We start from the raw sequence: 20,540 nt of genomic DNA on the forward strand, positions 1-20,540 counted from the left end.
AACAGCGAGATTCATTCTTCCAACTCTCGGGTCTTTGGCAGCCTCCATCACTCTTGGTCCCCTGGCCAGATACCACATGCAAATTTTTCAGTGACTTCTGGCCTCTCAATGGTCCCTAATGAATCAGCCAATGTCCCATCTAATTATGATCACCAATCATTGCAAAGAAGACCTAAGTTGGTGTCTCCATTCCAATGAAATCTTGTTGGGCCATCCCTTTATCCCTTCTCAACCCCAGGCCATAGTGACCCCGGATGCATCCCAGATAGGGTGAGGGGGCATTATCTGGGAAAGACAGTCCAAGGCACTTGATCCCAGCTGGAGGTCAACTTGCATATCAATGTTCTAATGATGAGGGCAGTGCTCCTAGCATTGCAAGCTTTTCAAGATATCCTCCTTTTTAGAATGATTGCAATTCAAACAGGCAACGTGTCATTAGTCTGGCATATCAACAAACAAGGGGGAACCAGGTCATACCTTCTTTGTCAATAAGCTCTCAGAGTTTGTCAATGGGTGATTTCCTCCAACCACTTTCTATTGGCAATGCACATTCTGGGGAGCTCTAATGTGATTGTAGACAAGTTGAGCAGAACCATCCTGCCTCACAAGTGGTGTCCTCAATGCAGTAGTGGCGGGAAAGATATTCCACCACTGGGGCAAACCTTGCTGCGATCGGTTTGCTTCCCCTCTGAACAATAAGTGCACCAGTTACTTTGTCCTAATCCCCCCTCCAGGGGAGTCACCCAGAGATGCTCTCCTTCATGATTAGCCCCCTGGTCTTCTGTATGCTTTTCCCCTGACTCCACTAATATGTCAGTTTCTAAAGAAAGCCAACAGGTCGAAGAACAGAGTAATCCTCATTGCCCTATTCTGGCCTTGACAGGTCTGGTTTCCCCTTCCCTTGGCCTCATCTACTGTGGAAACCCTGGATACTGGACCCATCTCCAGGCCTATTATCCCACCCACAGGGAATGGTTCATCTGAATCTTAAGCATCTCAAGCTCACTGTGTGGCTTCTCCAGTTGCCATGATTACCATGTATTCCTCCCTCACCTCCCCGGTTCAACACATCATTCTAGCTCACCACAAACCCTCAACTAGAAAATAGTATCATAACAAATGACTCAAATTTGCTAAGTGGTCACAAGACTTTAATATTGACCCATATGCAGCACCTGTAAATAAAGTTTTAGACTTCTTAGCCTTACTATATCTGGCTCATCAGCTTCGACCATTCAAGTGCATCTTGCTGCGATATTTTACTTCCATATCAGTTTTAACGGTTCATCACTTACGTCACATAAACTCTGTAAAGCATTTTTGAAAGGATCCTTAATGCTCAGGCCATCATTTAAAGAACCCTCTGCTCCATGGGATTTACATTTGGCACTGCAGTCTATTATTTATCCCCACTTTGAACCTTCAGCAACTTGTGACTTAAAGTTCTTGTCCTGGAAAACCTTATTTTTGATAGCTATCACTTCAGCCAGGAGAATATCAGAAATTCAAGCCTTGTCCGTCCAACTCCCCTATCTGATATTTCATAAGGACAGGGTCTCCCTCAGGATGAATCCTTCCTTTTTACCAAAGGTTGTTAAAAAGTCAACTATCAATCAAACCATATATTTCCCAGTCTTTTTTCCTAATTTTTCAAATAAAGGGGAATATTGTCTGCACTTACTAGATGTACACAGACAATTATGTTTTTACCTTCATAGAACAAATGACATTAGAAAATCTGGCCAACTGTTTATTACCTTTTTACAGCCTCTTTAGACAATCCATAATCTAAGGTTACCTTGGCAAAATGGATTAGGGACTCCTTTGTTTACAGTAAAAGGGGACTCCACCCACCATGGCTTATGAAAGCGCATTCAGTGAGAGCTGTAGCAGCTTCTGCAGTTTTTCCAAGCCAGAGCTTCCTTAGATGATTTGTGCAGCAGCAACATGGCCATCTCCTCATACCTTTATTACTCATTACAAATTGGTCCAGGTCTCTAGGGAATGTGCATCATTCAGCTCAGTGGTGCACAGGAATATTCTTCCATGAGACTGCCCAAGATTCAGGTAGCTAGGGACTCTGATTATGTGAAGATTGACAACATCAGATAAAGAAGTTATGTCTTACGATAACATTCCATCTATGTTGTCAATCTTTACTAATCCTTGACATTCTCTCCCTCCCTGCCTTAGAACTCTTGGTTGACCAAATAGTCTTAAAGACTGGCTTCATTATAGAGTCACATATATGGTCTCTTATCTAGTACTTCTTGCCTGTCACTTTTGTATGCAAACTCAGTCTTAGGTAATTTGATGAGGAGCATTATGAGTAGTGCCTAGCTCGAGAGGTTTTGGAAGACATCAGCTGGAATAACATCTGAGTTGGTTCCGAGGCTTGGAACTGAGTCCACAGTCAAGGATTAGTGAAAATTGGCAATACAGATGGAACACTATGGTAAGACATAACTTTTTTTCTTGTATCTGTCTGAATCTTTCCAGCTGTGTTGTTTTATATTTCCTGTGAATTGAAACTCTGGTGTTTATTATAAATAGATATTCAGTATTTTCATGTTTTCTATGTTATTATTCATTATTAAATATATCTAAGCCTTTTGTTGTGGCTGGTCTTTTAGAAAATATTCTAATCTTTGGGAGTAATTGCATTTATTTGGTGGCACTGTGGTTTTATGCTCCTGAAAGCCTTTCCGCTTGGCTAAACATTACCATTTGTACAAGTATTAACTTTATTAAGAGTTATCAGGTACCTGGTGTGAAGGCTGCCAGCCTAGCTAGATAGAATTTTGTAGATAATTCTATGTCATTGTAAATATTAATATAATCCACAGGCTTGTTTTACAAATGTAAAGAAAACTAAATGTAAGAAAACTGTGCTATATGCTGAACTTCAAAAATGTAACCACAGTGCACCCTGCTGGAAGAAAGCTGTTAAGTAAAGAATTACAACTGTGTTTGATCTCAAGCTTGGAGACAGGATGTCTGGGCTAGCAAATTCTTTCTATTGTTATTAAGACAGAGAAAATCACTAGATTGTACGTGTAAAAGTGTCTTTTATTGCTGTGACTTCCAGGCCAGGTGCAGCTTACAAAGAAATGTAAATTTTGAGTTTCTGTTAGCCTGGGAACTAAAGGAGAAGTGATAAAAATGACGTAATGTGAAATGACTCAGAAGTACTGGCTATCATCAATTTAAGACTTTCTCAGAGAAAAAGATTGAGCATTTTGTATCTTGATCCAGAGCTGACAACAACTCACCAGGCAATTGCTTTGCTCTGTAAGTAAAGTTATTTAGGACATAGTTTTTCTTAGAGTTAGATAGGAATTTAGCCAGATTAGTCTAGCTGTTTTCTATATTTATGTCAGACTATCATACAATATTGTTTTAAAGTTCCTGTGATTTCTGAACTCTTGATTAGCACTGTGTTGAAATGATGAGATTCGTCTTGTGTTTTTATTATTTACTATTAAATATTTTTAAACCTTTCAATGGTGGCTGTTTTGTGTAGAGATAATTTAAACTCTTAGAGTGCATTGCATGTCCAAGCCACTCCAACTGTCTTGCTGTTCGGCACACTTACTATTGGATAATAGTAATATTACATAGTGAAATTGGTCACCCATTGGGAAGGGCCTTATAATAGCTGATAATAGCGGTTGGTGGCAGTCGGTACTACCTTATAGTCTGGGCAGAAAGTGGCATAATTGGAGAACCTGTGCCAGCCTTCCCCAGGAGTGTTTGCGTGTTTGTATATAAATCAAATCTTAAAGTGTGTGTGTGTCAGCTACTTGGGCAGGGACATGAAGCACTGGTTGGACAGAGAGGGTGCTGGAGGTTTTAGCTTGACCACTAGGCTGAGATCTGGACCCTATAGCAGTGCCAGTGTGGAGTTATACTGGGGATCTGGAGAGAAAGGGAGGAACCAGTCCCAGACTGACTGTGATCTCTGTGTGCTCTTAAGGAAAATTGTACTTTACTGTGTGTGTACATGTTATCCCCCAATGTGCACACCCCTCACTTGTGCTAATGGTGAGGATTGAGGCTCCTTGATTACTGGGCCAGTGCATGGGCATCACACCTGGTAAGAGCCTTAAAGTAGCTGTCTGGTGGCAGTGAATCTACCTTATAGTCTGGGTAGAGGTGGTATAGCGGGTAAATATGTGCCACCCTTTCCCAGGCATGTGTGTGTGTGTGTGAAAATCAAATGTCAAAGAGAGTGTTTGTCAGCTACTTGGAACAGGGACACAGAGCACTTGATTTCTGCAGAAAGAAAAATGAAGTCTTATTTGGGGGCCTGGAGAGGAAAATCCAGTCCCAGGTCTGTAGTGTGCTTCTTGTGTGCTCTTAAGGGAAATTGTGCTTGGTGCAGAGAGCTGCATCTGAAAATACTGTATGTATCTATCTTTGTTCTAAGGTAACATTCCCTGCAGGTGTCAGTGGTGAGGATTGAGGCTCCTTGATTACTGGCCCACAGGAGGGACATGACACCAGTAATCTCTGTTTTCCAGGGACTAGTATTAAAAAAAAGTCTGTTTGAAGTTAGCAACTTGAGACAGAAAGTTGTCTTACCCAGAAGGGATTATTATGAAGGTAGCTTATGGTTGCTAGGTACAAGGGATGCTGCAGTAGACTGAAGATGGTAGACGTCAGCACATAAACTCCCATCAGGTTTCCAAAATGGGCAGCAGGGTACCTGCGGAGAGAGAAAAAGGTTCAATGAAAGGTTAGAAAAAGTGCATTTCTGGATCAGTTTGCTGTAACATGGTTAATATTCACAAGCCACTTTACATGGTAAAAAAAAAAGCTGCAACAATCTCCCTGTCTTCTGTATCATTTATTTACTTCTTTGTCAAGGAGGTAAACTGATCCGTTAAGCAACTTTCTCAGCATATGCCAGACCACAGGCAAACAGGTAAATTCTTAAACTTGTAGTATTTGTATAGCTAGCTTTTAGTGTAGATGACCAAAAACATATTTTAGGAAAAAAGTAGAAAGAAATGAAGAGTCTGTCTGGGAACACGTACGGAAATGGAAGACCGTGCAGTGTCCAGACATTAAGTGGACATCTAACATTGTGGATCCACTTTGATGGGACCTTGATTGGGTTCATCTTCTTTACTAGTCACTGTCTAGGAAAACACTTGGAGCAGCCCGTATTCAGGGACATCTGTGTACCCATCATGCAGCACAGTATGACGTAATACTCTGACCACTTTCGTACCCATCATACAAGAGAGTATGATGTAATACTCTGACCACCGCTGTACTCATCATGCAGCAGAGTATGACATAATACTCTGACCACCTTCGTACCCATCATGCAGCAGAGTATGACGTAATACTCTGACCACCTTTGTACTCATCATGCAGCACAGTATGACATAATACTCTGACCACCTTTGTACCCATCATGCAGCAGAGTATGATGTAATATGTTGACCACCTTTGCACCCATCAAGCAGCACAGTATGACATAATACTCCGACCAACTTTGTACCCATCATGCAGCAGAGTATGATGTAATACTCTGACCACCGTTGTACTCATCATACAGTACAGTATGATATAATACTCTGACCACCGTTGTACTCATCATGCAGCAGAGTATGATGTAATACTCTGATCACCCATTATGCAGCAAGTATGAAGGAATACTCTGCCACACAAGCATCCTATCAACCTTTTTTTTCCAATTACACATTTTAGGTCATCTGTATAACAGTCATTGGCAGCATTTATTCACATGCCTAAACACCACTGTTTTAATTAATTTATTTATTTGATTTTGAGTGTTTTTGTGCCCATCAGGATATAAGTCAAGACTCACTTTGTTGTTGTCTGTATTGTCTCTATCTTAAAAACTGCCAGAAGGGTCAACCATTTAATCCTGCCATTCTACAGCACTGTAAAGAAAAGCTTGTGACTAACAAAGATGATGGACAATGAAGGCTGGATGGTCATCCATGCAGCTGCAGGTAGAAAAGAGCATCACCAAAAGCAGAAATACAGTGAGGTCCGGTTGTGGCTTAGCCTTTCAAAATGTAAGTCTGGTGTTAAACTGGCCACTTAGTATCTGAATACATCAAACTCATCCTCAGTTAACTTACAACCCCTTCTCACTTTGTGTGGATTGGTGGACATGTGCCTTCAGCTCCTATCCTAGGGTGTATCCTGCAGGTTTTGTACAAACAAGGCACTGAGGAATTCCTGGAGTCTGAGATCAGACAACCTGATCCCTTGGAGTGGCCTCTTGAGCTACTCAGTTATGGATAGGTTGCACTTGGGCCAGAGGACTCCCCTTTTATGATAAATTCCCATGTCCAGCCAGGCTGGCAGATCTCAGTCAAGGAGAGTCCAGCAGGCCATCCTTTCTCAGGCCTTTTTGCCCACAGTCTTGGCATCAAGCATGTGTTTGTTTTCTGATGGAAACTGGAGTCATGGGTACAGAATTGCAGCCTTAAGTAGTATGGTCTGAAACTAGGGATGGACCAAAAAAGATCTCTCTAACACTCACTACAATAGGCAGGTGTACTACCTTGGGCCAGTTTCTTACAATGAAACATTCTGTGAGTATGTGACATATTGTCCGTAGCACAGTAGCATGTGTGGGCTTACACTGGTGGGTAGTAGGGCTGTGGGACTACTTTATATTCAGGGTTCTATGAGGAGTCAGATGACTCTGAGGTCATTTTCTAAGAGACAGGCAAAGACAATGAGTCCAGTCCTTCTTGTCTTGCTCCTGATGACCTTTCCTTGGATTTGCCTGCTGGCTTAGGAAGAACAACTCAGACCAGTCTTAAACTCCTATTCCATCCCTTCTCCCCCAGAAATTCCTTGGGGAGGTCCTGATAAAGAGGCCTGAGTAACCTGGAACACTCCCCCTATGAAACAACTCTGATTAAGACTACTATTCAAGTAGCCAGGAGGCACCCTGTTTCTGCTGCCTTGGCCCCTGAATGAGTGAGTAGAGCAATTAAGTTTATTAGTTCTCTTTTATGATTTTTTAGGTCAGCTGTATGTTTCATAGTTTGCAGCACTTTGACAAATGGCAGCAAGTTCAATGCATTAAGTAGATTGATGTTAAGGACTATCAGCTATTCAAATCATCTGTCTTAATTCTAGCTTTACTTGGTACAGAATTCAAAAGAAAAACTTGCGGAGGTTCCAGAGTCCAGGCTCAAGGCATATCTTATAGAAACTCTGCAGTTTCTACACTGGCCTTTCATCTTTCCTATTGTAATTTTGACTGTATGGGTACTTTGCATAAGACCACAGGCACAGATGTGTGATTGCTCAGCATGTCATGACTGCAGGTTGTGGTGTGTGCCTGCACAAGATGATATGGCTGCAGGCTCAGTTGTGTGCCTACACACAAGATGGCATGCGTACAGGTCCAAGTGTGTCAGTGCACGAGATGACATAAATATTATCATTGATGCCTTTTGTTATACATACAGAAGCATGATCTATTAATGTTTGCCCTAATATTTTGAACCACACTGTAGCATGCTTACAGAAGTGTGATCCATTAACATTGGCTTTAATATTTTGAAACACACTATTTCCATACTGTTGGTTAACCTAATATATATGTTGCCCTGTTAATTCACCTTCTTTTGCAGTGCTCCTTCTGTTAAGGTCTGTGACAATAATCTTTCTTTTCTTTGCAAGCATAAAATTGCAGTGATATTTTACTGCCTCTCCTATCCTGCGGGAGGGGTGGATCATAAGCAGGGATTGCAGACCTGGTGATAATACTGGGATATGCATCCCATGCTTACAAAATATTACAGCATACACTGACAGATATTTTTGTTTGTAATGGCCTTAGATCATTGCATGACAGGTGCTGAGGTGGGGAAATGGGATATATAAATAAAAATAAAACTCCCTATGGTCATGAGTATGTCACTGCACTGGGATGCCTCCATCTCTTGTTAGGCAATGGGAGGGTTTTGGGTAAGGTCTTGGAGAGTCAGTAGTGACTCCTAATGTACAAGATTGGGGAGACACCCCAATGGCAGTTGACGGTCTGCTCCATAAGGGCCCCAAAAATATTAATAACGTCATGAGTTAAGAAGTGCTCTTACTGTCCATGCACAATGCACACTTGTTACATTCATGTCTGGCTTAAACAGCATTTTGTCTCCTGTCATAGTTGTAAGTGATGGTGCATTGTACTTACTGCATGTGTTTGGTAGAGCAGGACAAGTTTGCTTGTTCCATTGTTGCAGCTGTTCCTCTACAGATGTTGTGAACAAGCGTCTGCCTTGAGGTGTGAGTGGTGTGCATATCTACTTTTAGCAGGCACAGTATTCATGAGCCAAGGAGTAAAACAAATCACTTTTGAATGGATGACCTGAAAATCCTGCCATTTTACCCCAGTTACCAGGCTTTCATTAATTGTTGCTATTTTTATTTATTGAAATAAATGCTCACGTAGTGGTATTACTCTGAAATAATTGCAATGGCTCCAGTAAAGAGTGCAAAAAAACTTTAATGTGTCAAAAGCAAATAAAAGTTAAATGCTTTCATCCCGTTTTGCCTAGGACTTCATCAGAACAACTGAAAACTTTTTTCTTCAACATATATAGAAGTTATGAAATCAAATAGCACCCTCAGAGGTATAAAGGGTTATTTGTAGGTACAATTTTACATGTCTTATTTTTACATAATTTTTTATATTTCACACTTGTTTTAAATGTTTCTATTTGAACAATCACTATAGTTTTCTGTGCCATGTTGCCAGCTTATGGGAATTATTTTATGTCACAGTTTTTTATATAGATTAGTATTTAATGCATGAGTTTTTTCATTGAGGCATTTGTATTTTTATTCAAACATTTTTCATTTATGTATTTTGTATGATTTGTTTCAGTCATAGAATTGTAGAAATTAGTTAACATGTTGACATTTTAATTAATTAATATGAGCATCAACTGAAGAAGGTGTCATATGATTGTGTAATTTCTATATATGTTGAGGCAAAACTTTTTCAGTTGTTCTGATGAAGTCCTAGACAAAAGGGGATGAAGTTAGTTAACTTTTATGGATTATTTGCTTTTGGTACATTCAAGTTTTTTCCCCCCAAACACCTTTATTGAATTATCACTTGTGAAATAGGCAAAATTACATTCATATAAAAGTAATCACACTACAATTAAAATAAACATTTTTTTCTCACTTTTTACTGGAGCTGTTGCAATTATTTCAGGGTAATGAGGCTACTGCATGAGTGTTTGTTTCAGTGAAGTCGGTTGCTGCATGGATTATTCTGTTTTTGCTTTTTATCTTTATTATTAATCTTGGACAGTGACTGTGTTGGATCATTGAGTAAGAAGTTCTTTGACTGATCTTTGTATACAGAAATTAATTATTCTACCTCTTGAGCTCCTCCTTGCTAGCCACACTTCTTTCTGGAAATCTAAAGCTTTGGTAGGGGTGTTTCTTCCCCTTTCACAGTACTGTGACAGTTGTAATTTCTATCATTACCCCTAGAATCAAACTCCGTAGCACTGCACATGTATTCTCCTTCCTGACACCTTCTCTTCAGGAAGCTTTCCATCGACTTAACGGAAATCAACACAACTCGAAATTCAGAATGCAACACCAGAAACACCTTATCTTGTAAGCCAGATGTTCCTGCTTCAACTGAGAACGTATCACCTAACACCTCATCTGTATCTCTTTTCTACTTCTCTGCTCCTCTTACTGAATTACTGAAGGTTGACCCGTGTTAGAAACATTGCACGTAGATTACACTAACTAATCTGAAGTACTCTGTTACTGCTTTCATTTCTGCCTTTTTCATTTGTGAAATATTTTGTATTTCACCTGGACTGAGCCTGAAGTTGGTCAGTATAAATCAGTGCACTACTGTAGTAAACAAATGTATATAAATAAATAAATCAATCCTTTCCTTTTTTGCACAGGTTTTGATTGCACACAGCTGTTTTTTCATCCTCCTTCAGTTCTGTGTTTGATGTCCTAGAGTCTAAGTGAGACTAGTGCATCATGGGAAATTCCATAAAATAAAATAGATGCTGTAAATGATCAGTGTGGCATTAAATTCACGTAACATTGTGCACGTTTCTCTAACTGTTAAATCATTGCCATCTAACTTGTATCTACTTTTAACCAATGTTTTCATATTATGTCCAATTTGGTATAATTATTTAAACTCTATTCATTTTTTGTATAATTTTTAAAGACAATACAATTATTTTTATTAAAATGTTTTGTAATACTTTGGAGGTTTTCTCCCCAGGCCTCTACTGAAAATGGGCTCCTATCTAGTCGTACTTTCCCAGTAATCAAATGTCAATAAATAAATGAAATAAATAAATACATAAGTGTTCCTAGCAGGACACTCACACATGAAGCATTGAAGACTGTTGTCATGACAACACATTTTTGTTATTTCTGCTACTTACAGAACAGTATAGAGAGCACAGTAGGACAGGAACGAGGAGCTCCGGACAATGGTGTGAAGAATGAAGCCCAGCACCTGTGGGGAAAAAACAAAACAAAATAAATAAATAATTTTATACTTTATGGTATCTAAAACTAGCAATGGTTCACACCCTGCTAACCATGCATCTAAATGCAGTACAAATGACAGTTAAATGTATTATCTGTTTGTAAGCATTAATCATGGTCCCTGGTACTTAACTTAAAAAAATACAACAGTAACAATCGCTGCAGAGTTACTGTCAGTGCCATTAAACTCTGAACTAGATGTTCCTGAAATTAGGTTGTGTTTCATATGTATACAGAGAAGAAACTGTACCATCAGTACACCAGTAAACTGCATTAAAAACTAAGCTTGACACAGCTAATAAGAGGCTGAGGGCTGTTAAAGTTCATTACATAGACTGATGCAGAACACATGCACACACAGGAAGGGTCAGAGGTAAACTCCCGAGTAGTTTGTGCATAAAAGAGCTGCTAGTCTGGAAAGTTACAAAATTAACATTCTCAAAGCAATCAAAAGGACTGCATCTGAAGAAAGTAAGGCATGCTAAACTCAAGCTGCCTTTGTTCTATAAAATAAGTAAACCAAAGTTCAGTAACCTGTTGTATATTTAATGCCTTTAAATCAAATTTCCAGCACACTGCTTTTTTGTTCTAACCTGCCATGTGAGAAAAAGCACAGCAAAGGTTTGAACTATTTAACTGCATGTCCTGTAAGAATGAGCTTTGGGGATTGTAAGAAGTCTCGACATTGTCAAAATATGGAATAAATCTGAAAATGTCATTAAAGCTAGGAGCTTTGGTTTGTTTCAGACCATTTAAACTTCAAACCCTTAGACATAGCTTGCGAGGTGACTTAGTTTCAGGAAATTAAAATATTCTATGTAGCGATATACTGAAAACAGCTACAGTTACTAACTGCACAGAAGCATATGGTCATTGCTGTTGAAGTATTTGTCAGAGCAAAAATATGTATAGAAACATGCTTTAATAATAATGTGTTTTAAAAAAGAGTTAACTTTAGTAGTCACACTGTAAAACAGTGTGCTATCCCAAACCGTTGTTTCATTTTATGTTCTTTTTACATTTCTTAGGACAGTAGGTTTGTGTTAAAACATGCCATGACAGGTATGTGCTGGGAGTAGGATACTGAACTGCATAGGGAACTTTTTTTTTCCACAGAGTCTAATGTGAGCTTAGAGTTAATTATTTCACTAGTGGAGTAGAGATCAGAACCTCTAACATCAGGTCAGGGGGCTCTCCCACGTTCCACAATGTTTGTTGTGCTTTCATTGAGCTTCACCCAGTAGAACAATAACTAACAACCGATACTATGTTGCTTAACTTACAGGGTGTTGCTTCTTTCCAACTGTTTTTTCAGAATGACAAGACTATCCAGCATGTATACTTTTGCCATTTGCTAAAAAAGTGCTGAGTAAAGGGAGGCTTTTTTTGTTGTCAATGAAGAATCGGAACAGCAGTCAAAAGATCTTGTCTCATTACTTTGGCCAAATAAACTCCCACATTTTGCTCTACTTTCCACTTTTTTAACTGAAAATATCTGACTGGAGGTGCTTCTTAACTAATTTTAAATTTTCCTTACCATTATTATATAACAAACGAACACTTAAAAAACAAAAATGCAGTTAAAATCAGCTGCTGTGTAGCTATCAGTGAAGATGGCGGGCATGAGTGCAGAGAATCAAAGTTGACATGGATAGTTTTTTTCATGGCTGTCTCTGCATTTCTTACCTGCTCTTGGGCAGTAATATCTGGCTCTGTAACACCAGTTATCACCTGTATATGGAACTCTGTGAAATATGCAATTGCCTTGACCATCACCACTTTCTAGCCTGAGGTTGACCACACAAACATGGCTACCATAGTTACAAATGAACAGGAAATTTAGGATGACTAACATCCTTTTTGACCGGATAAAACATAGACCTGCACATGTGATTTATGCTGTCATTTTGCCTTGGCGACAATAAGGTGCCGTTACTGTATTTTTAGACAGCAGGGGAACATTTTTCAATGATAAACCTGAAAAAAAAAATAACATTGGCGTGCTGAGCCACTTAGAAGGTGTAATGCTGTGTGCAACAGACTACACTGTGAGCAGGTAGGTTACTTGATGGAAAAATACACCAATCTATTTCTTCTAAAAACCTGTAAGGCTACACCTGTTAGACCCATGAATGCAAATGCATTGTATGTAAAAGACAAACTTCTAAAAATGTGTATGAATGCAAAGTGTTTTGCATTTAGGAAAACACGAACTGGGCAGAACCGATTAGTTACCATGGTGTAGGTCTATGCTATGTGTGACAGTTATACCTAGTACAATATAAATTAATTAGTTTGTTACATTGTATTTATCCTTGCTGCCTTCTAACTACAGCACTCTCTTCCTTCAGGAGTTGTTTTTACAGGCAGCCAACAGAAGGTTTGTGGTAAGGCTCCTAACCTTGCACCAGTGGCTGATGGAAGCACCCACATCATCTGTGGGACCTGGTGGTGTGCAGGGGGAAGTGGGGGGGCATCAGGAGACAAAAAAGTGCAGAGAATGGGAGACCCCTTCTCCATAACCATATGCAACAACTAGAGTATGTATGACATATTTTACAGCAGAAGGGCCCCATTCCTTGCTGGGGCCACACAGCCTTGCTATACCATAAAGACATTCAGACCTAGCACCATGGAGCTGCTCAGATTCAAGAACTGAGAAGAAGACAACTATAGTATAGAAGAATGTGATAAGAAACTATGGATAGTGCTCTGTACTGCTTGTGAATCACAGAATTCATTGCCAGCTTCATAGAAGTGCAACTGTTTTGTGACTAACACTCAAGAACTTTCACATCACATCAAAAACACTTAAAGAGCAGCCATGGTTTCAAAAAATAACTTGAAAAGTGCTAAAAATGCACCTTTGCATCCTCACTATGTTTTAGGGAAAAGATAAGTTTTTAGGATACAGAAATGTCAATTGTTTAAATGAAATTCCCAGTATTTGCACTTTAGTGATCACACATAAAAGTGCCGATAATTAATCTGTTGACTATAAGCCTGGTGCTCAAAGGTGCCGTTTGCTAGTAGTACAGATTAAGGTATAATGGACTTGGCTATTGTGAAACATTCATTGTCCTAAAAAAATTTGGGTTATTGTGATATATCCATTGTCATATTTTTTAAATTAGAGGCATATCTAGCCACATTCCATAACACTAAGAACATTTAAAATAAGTGATCCCATTAAAGAGCACTTCTCACATAGCTATTCAGTTCTACACATCACATTTATTTTTTATTTAAACTTTTATATTCACATAGTGTGTTAATGACTGTATGCTTCTACATCATCCTATAGTTCAGCTGCCCATTCCATTATTGTGGGCTTTCTGCAAACCTCTGGCAGGGTAACCATCATTTTCCTGGGCTGTTCACCTGATGTTGGTGATGTGCATTCCTAGCTATTTAAATAATTTAGTTAAATAACAGCTGTATGTCTGTTGTGTGTATTGATATACTCCATTTGTCTTTGTTGCATTGCCATTTTATGTTTTATTCATATGTTGTATCTATTGGTTAGACGTTCACCTGTTCCCACGTTTTTAACCATTACACCATTCCACTCCACCATCTTCATTTCCTGCATTTCAGTCCTCACGCTTTTCTCACTCTCACTTCTGTACTGTTCAACTATTTTTTCTGTTTCCCTCTCTCTCTCTCTTATACTTTTCTACCCGCTAATCTTTTATGTCCTTCCTTTTACCTGCTTCTTGTCTGCCTGCTTGTTCTTCTTTTTCTGTAACTGTTTTTCCTACTTGTTGTTGTTTGTCTTTCGGCTTTTCCCAGTTAGGGGTCGCCACTGGGGAACTCCGGTCCGCTAATGATTGGCAGTAGATTTTGACGAACGCCAAGGTGCCAGCTCGATGTTTAACCTTCAACGAAGGCACACCCATTTAAGCATGTCTTTCGAACGCCCACCCAACCAAGAGGAAGACATGCAGACTCCACACAGAAGGCACTCCCCACACTCCAGCTGAGAATCGAACTGGAGAACCTCTTGCTGTGAGACAACAACGCTACCGCTGCACCACCGTGGATTTTTCCTACTTGTATATGTAACATTTATGGTTTGGTATATTTCATTGTTGTTACTGCTTTTTACTCATCGGTGTAGATACTATGCCTTTTCTTGATTTGTGATTTTCTCCCACACTGAGCCTGAAATAAGTCCAGTTGGTTCAGTCTCTACCCTGGTTAACAAATCCAAATGAATACAAATTCTAACCCTCCTTCCCTTTACTGGGTTAATAGTCTTAAAAGACCATTCTCTGCTATGCTACCTGACCAGTTTGAGCTAGCATGTTTAAAGGGAAGACGTTACAGTAGTAAAGACTGACTAGCATAGTATAATGTTAATCACCTGGGGAGCTGCTGCTCAAAGAAGGGCTGAAAACTCATAATGTTAGAAACCTTTGTTTCTTACAGAGAGGAATTTTGAAGCCAAGAGTGGAGACTGACTAGAAAAAGCTCTGGAAATACCAGGAAAACCACTGGAAGACCTGTGGATCTACACCAGGAATGCCAGGAGCTTAACTGTGAATTTATTCAAGGAGTAGCAAGAGGTTAAATGTGGATGTACTTGGGATTCAAGGGTAGCTTGATCCATCTGTAAGACAGGCTTACTCTGGAGTAATCACTTATACCAAGTGCAAGTGTTTCTGACTCTGGCCCTGGGAGTCACACTTATCCAAAGTATAAACCATGCTCGACACTAGTATAGGTGAGACTTCGAGTTAATGCTGCCTAAACTAAGCTTTGTATGACAGAAGCAAGATACATGGGATATGTGACTGGGAGAGGGGTAATTAGTCCCCAAACAGGCAAAATAGAGGCTGTAAAAGCTGGTATATACCCAGTATCAAATGAGAAATTAAAACATATTTATGAGTAGCAGGTCACAATAGAAAGCTCATAACCTCCTATGCTACTATAGCCTGTGCTTTGCAAGGCCTTACAAAAGTTATGGCAGCTATCCGAACAAGATGGACTGTAGCAGCAGATGAGGCTTTTAACTAACAGCTACATTATATTCAGAGTCTGTTTTCGCTGCTCTTGAATCTAAACTATTTTTGCTGTGTTCACTCAGGAAGCAGATGGTGGGGAGCACACAGTCTGCCTCCTGAGTAGGAAGTTAAGTAAGGATGAGATCAGATATTCTGCCACAGAACAAGGATATCTCACTATTAAAAGGGCATTAACTTCTCCATAGTATTACCTGTTGGGACACAACTTCGCTTCAGTAAATGACCATGTTTCCCTGCAGAGGTTGTACAAGGAATGGGACATAAATACCAAATTATATAGGTGGGCTTTATCACTAGGCCTGGCAATAGCCACAAGCATGCAGATTGGTTGTCCCGATCCCATAATCCAGCATATTCAGTATAGATCTGGGGATTCTATGATAGGAATGGAGTTAATTGTGGTACAGTTGCTATTTGATATGTCAGTAATACTGTTTTTATGTGCTGTAGATACATCACCCATTATGGTAAAACTGCTAGTGGTATGTACAGGTAATGACTGCAGTAGTAAAAACCTATAATAGCATTGACAGTGTTGATCACCTAGAGAACTGCTGTTAAAGGCTGATAGCACATAGTGTTAAGAGATATTTGCCTCTCACACAGAGGGAATTTTGAGGCAGACAAAGTGCTCCACTCAGTGACTAGCATATTAAAGTCATCCTTCACCTTCACCAATACCTCTGATTTCACGACATCTTGAAGATACGATCACCACCTACCATTCTTGTTTTCTCATGATATGGTTCTGTAGTACTTGTGATGTCATTACCAGACTCAGTTTGACACACACTGCCTCATTTCCTTCATGTTTTGCTTTTGTTCTGTTGCTTTAACCCTTTGCCCTTCTACAGTGGCCCGTATCTGCTTTACATTCACTGGAACATCTTATTCATGCTTCTCAGGACATTCATTATCTTATATCATAATGTTGGGATGTTGTGTTTTTGTGAAACCTCTAGTTCACACTGCTTTTTTTACCTAGACTGTTACAATTTGTAGGTACTTGTTATTTTCTATTTATGTTTGTCATCTTGTCTGTTACTGTTCCACTTAACAGACACCAGCAGCTGCTCATTTCTGAGGGACAGAGACCAGGTTTTCTCTGATGTTTCACATCCTCTGGTTAGTCTTCTTATCTGAATATATCACACCATATCTGAACAACAGTTGAAAGTAGCTACAGTTAAAGCCAGTAAACTGAGGTTTGCTGGATACACTGAACCAAAAATACACTTTTCTGAAACCCTCTAGTTTGTGATAATGTCCGAGTGAAAGAGCAGTCCTTCCTCCCGGTTTGGCATACAGTATTCAGTGAATCTATTTCTAAAGAATGCATTTGGTGAGTCATAGCACAGCCACAACTGGTTTGAGTTTCTTGTAGGTTTTCTTAATGTATTCATAATTTATATGTTGCAGTGCAGTCACCTTCCTCACCCACATCTAAAGAAGTAATTTTTACTTGAGTTATATGTAACGTTGCAAGCAATATTTATTTACTGTTAACTGTAATGATTGTGCTATTTAACTACTTTAATTAATTTTCAGAGTTAAGTACAAGGCTGCCCTTGTGGGCCATTTTAAGCCTAGCCAAATTTCCTTCCAAAAGTCACGATCAAACCATGTACCCTGTGCCTGTGAAATTAACACCTTAACCATTATACCAACCTCCAACCCTCATCTGAGTAGCTTTTTGTTCACTCTTCATGCACTGAAATTGTAAAAGTATACCTCTTGTAATGCCCAGAGAGGGTCTATATTAAAAGCTTGAAGAGACATTACATCAAACACCTCTTCAGCGACATATAAACAACAACCTCACTAAACAACAAATGTTCAAAAGAGTGATTTCTTTCCCTGGGAAATAAATTGCTAGCACCAAAAAGATATACACACAATTTCAAACATAACTAAATGGGGGGCTTTGCCCCCACACCCCCAAACCCCTCCTAACTAAATATACCAACTCCAAGATTGCACTACAGTGGTGTAAAGGGCAATGTCATGGCTCAGGCCAAGTGATTATATTTTCTCTGGGAAAAAAATCGCTGACCTGAGCCTTCGCTACTTTTAGATTTCGGTCTATATGTGTTGGCGAAATGGCATTCGCTGTAATGCCGTTTCGCCAATCTAATATAGACTCCCCAGAGATGTGTTATAATAATCTGTCTTACTCTTACTTGCATAAATATTTATTTTGTAAACAACTGCAGTGACTGCCATGAGTCATAACATATTATTTTATATAAAAGCATTTCCCATGACAATGATTTTATAATATTACTGTCAAGTCTAAGGATCTAAGTTGAGAAAATGTCACAGATTGGTCAGATCAAATGACCATAAAGAGCTACAGTCCACTTTAGGGCTTGGAATACCATGACTCAAGCTGCAGGACTGCCGTTTGTAGACATACAGTGCATCTTCAGTTTGTTGAGTAGTGGAGGGAAAGTGCGCTTATCGGACTTCAGCATACAATACCGCAGATTATCAATGTGGCCCTTGTCAAAACTAGCAATTGTTTCATGTTCAGGAGTCTTTGTGAAAGTAGGGGATATCTGATGTAGTGGTTATAGTCAGTGATTATGAAGTTTGTGCAACATCCCTAGCATTGGAGGGCTAGCAGGGAGTGAATGGATGAAGCAAGTGAGTGTGGGGATATCCCATTTTAGAGGGCACAGAGTAGAACCAGCTGCTGCAGAATTCTCTGTTGATATAAGCTGGGGTGGTAGGGTGGCTCGTGCTCAGAATGGTCCTAGATAAGCTCATTTCTTCCTTCAGCCCTACTGCCACAGCCCTATCCACCACTGCCAATGCCCTTTGCATTATTCTTGATGCACTGACACGGGGCAAATTACTTCTGTTGGCATTACCATGATGGTGTGGGTGCCTTTACCCAGCATTACCATGATGGTGTGGGTGCCTTTAATGGCATTACCATAATAGTGTAGATACCTTTTCCCAGCATTACCATGATAGTGTGGGTACCTTTACCTAGCATTACCATGATGGTGTGGGTGCCTTTAATGGCATTACCATAATAGTGTAGGTACCTTTACCCAGCATTACCATGATAGTGTGGATGCCATTACCTGGTATTACCATGATAGTGTAGGTATCTTTTCCCAGCATTACCATGATGGTGTGGGTGCCTTTAATGGCATTACCATGATGGTGTGGGTACCTTTACCCAGCATTACCATGATGGTGTGGGTACCTTTACCTAGCATTACCATGATGGTGTGGGTACCTTTACCCAGCATTACCATGATGGTGTGGGTACCTTTACCCAGCATTACCATGATGGTGTGGGTGCCATTACCTGGTATTACCATGATAGTGTAGGTACCTTTACCCAGCATTACCATGATGGTGTGGGTACCTTTACCCAGCATTACCATGATGGTGTGGGTACCTTTACCCGGCATTACCATGATGGTGTGGGTGCCTTTACCCGGCATTACCATGATGGTGTGTGACTTTAATGGCATTACCATGATGGTTTGGGTGCCTTTACCTGGCATTACCATGATGGTGTAGGTGTGTTTACCCAGCATTACTATGATGATTTAGGTGCCTTTACACAGCATTACCATGATGGTGTGGGTGCTTTTACCCGGCATTACCATGATGGTGTAGGTGCCTTTACCCGGCATTACCATGATGGTGTGGGTGTGTTTACCCGGCATTACCATGACAGTGTGTGTGCCTTTAATGGCATTACCATGATGGTTTGGGTGCCTTTACCTGGCATTACCATGATGGTGTAGGTGTGTTTACCCGGCATTACTATGATGATTTAGGTGCCTTTACACAGCCTTACCATGATGGTGTGGGTGCCTTTACCCATCGGTGAGCACTGAGCCTTTAGTGGTGCCCTTAACTCTGTGAGTTTGCAGGAGTTTGCACTCATAGGGAAGTGCCTGAGTATATTCCATGTAGAGAAAACATTCAACTCCCATGGGCAGGTTTTGGCTACAGATAGGGCACCCTGTCAGGCACCAAAGAAAGGCTGTTATGAGCATTTGGCCTCTGATAATACAAGGTAATCGATAAAAAGGGAAAGAGCCACAGTGGATGTGCTGCAAAGGTACAGGATGTAGTTTTTTTAGGCCAAGGGGTCCAAAGAGTAATCAAAAATAAACTGATATAAAAAGTGGATCTTCGACAATGTATTTGGATACTTCAGACAGAGGTTAGAGCCATAAAAACAAATGCTAATGAATAACCAGAAATGCCTTTGACTCTTTTAGAGGTACATTAAGGATCAGACTGATGATTTATGCACTTTATAGATAACAGATAGCTAAAAAAGGCAGTTTCTTTCTTACCTGCAGCCCCAACTGTGGTACCAGACAGACAACTCCAAAAGCAGTCAGGAAAAGGTTTTGGAGTGTAAAGCTGACAATTAGATTCCTTAGATGTGCAGCCTTTTTCATGGGACAGCTGAAAGAAGCACAAAGGCAGATTAGAACATCCTTCCAGTCAGCTTAGAAAAATCAATACTGAGAAATCTGAATGTTGTTACAAAGTAGCAGACCTAATCATGTGATTCTGCAACCCCCTCCGCCAGTGTATGTAGTTCTGTTTCCAGGTATGCTGTTGCTGACTGTGCTTTGACTATGTATTGAAGAGCTTGGGGTGGAATGTAGTCTGACATTTACCTCTGTCATTCTGTGGGAGATGAAGGACTTCTTGAGCATGTGTTCATCATGGCACACACCAGGAAACAGTGGATGCCATGTTACTTTAGTTACTTGGCTAGCCCCTGTCAGTGCCATAGGCTGGGCACATGTGTGAGTTTGTGTAGGTTAACAGCTTTCTCAGGTTTGTTAGTAGGGTGCTGTGTGGGCATAGTACAAAGAGGTAAAACCCAGGTACTTCCAAGGTGAGAAAAGCATCACTATCCCAGCACCATCTTATTATCAACATGGGGTGATCATCTCAGTGTTAGCT

General features: G+C 40.0%; 1 protein-coding gene across 1 annotated transcript in view; it reads right to left on the reverse strand.

Annotated features, from left to right (window-relative positions):
* LOC122814099 (large neutral amino acids transporter small subunit 4-like) overlaps positions 1-20,540 on the reverse strand; it is a 430,411-nt gene that overhangs the window by 8,301 nt on the left and 401,570 nt on the right. Inside the window, exons 14-16 of the mRNA XM_044086716.1 lie at positions 19,916-20,030; positions 10,449-10,522; positions 4,585-4,708 (exon numbers count right to left, since the gene is read on the reverse strand). Coding sequence (XP_043942651.1) covers positions 4,585-4,708; positions 10,449-10,522; positions 19,916-20,030 — 313 coding nt within the window. The remainder of the gene's footprint in view (positions 1-4,584; positions 4,709-10,448; positions 10,523-19,915; positions 20,031-20,540) is intronic.

The sequence above is a fragment of the Protopterus annectens genome, chromosome 10.part0 (assembly GCF_019279795.1).
Source record: "Protopterus annectens isolate FY-2018-M chromosome 10.part0, PAN1.0, whole genome shotgun sequence".
Taxonomy (NCBI): Eukaryota; Metazoa; Chordata; order Ceratodontiformes; family Protopteridae; genus Protopterus; species Protopterus annectens.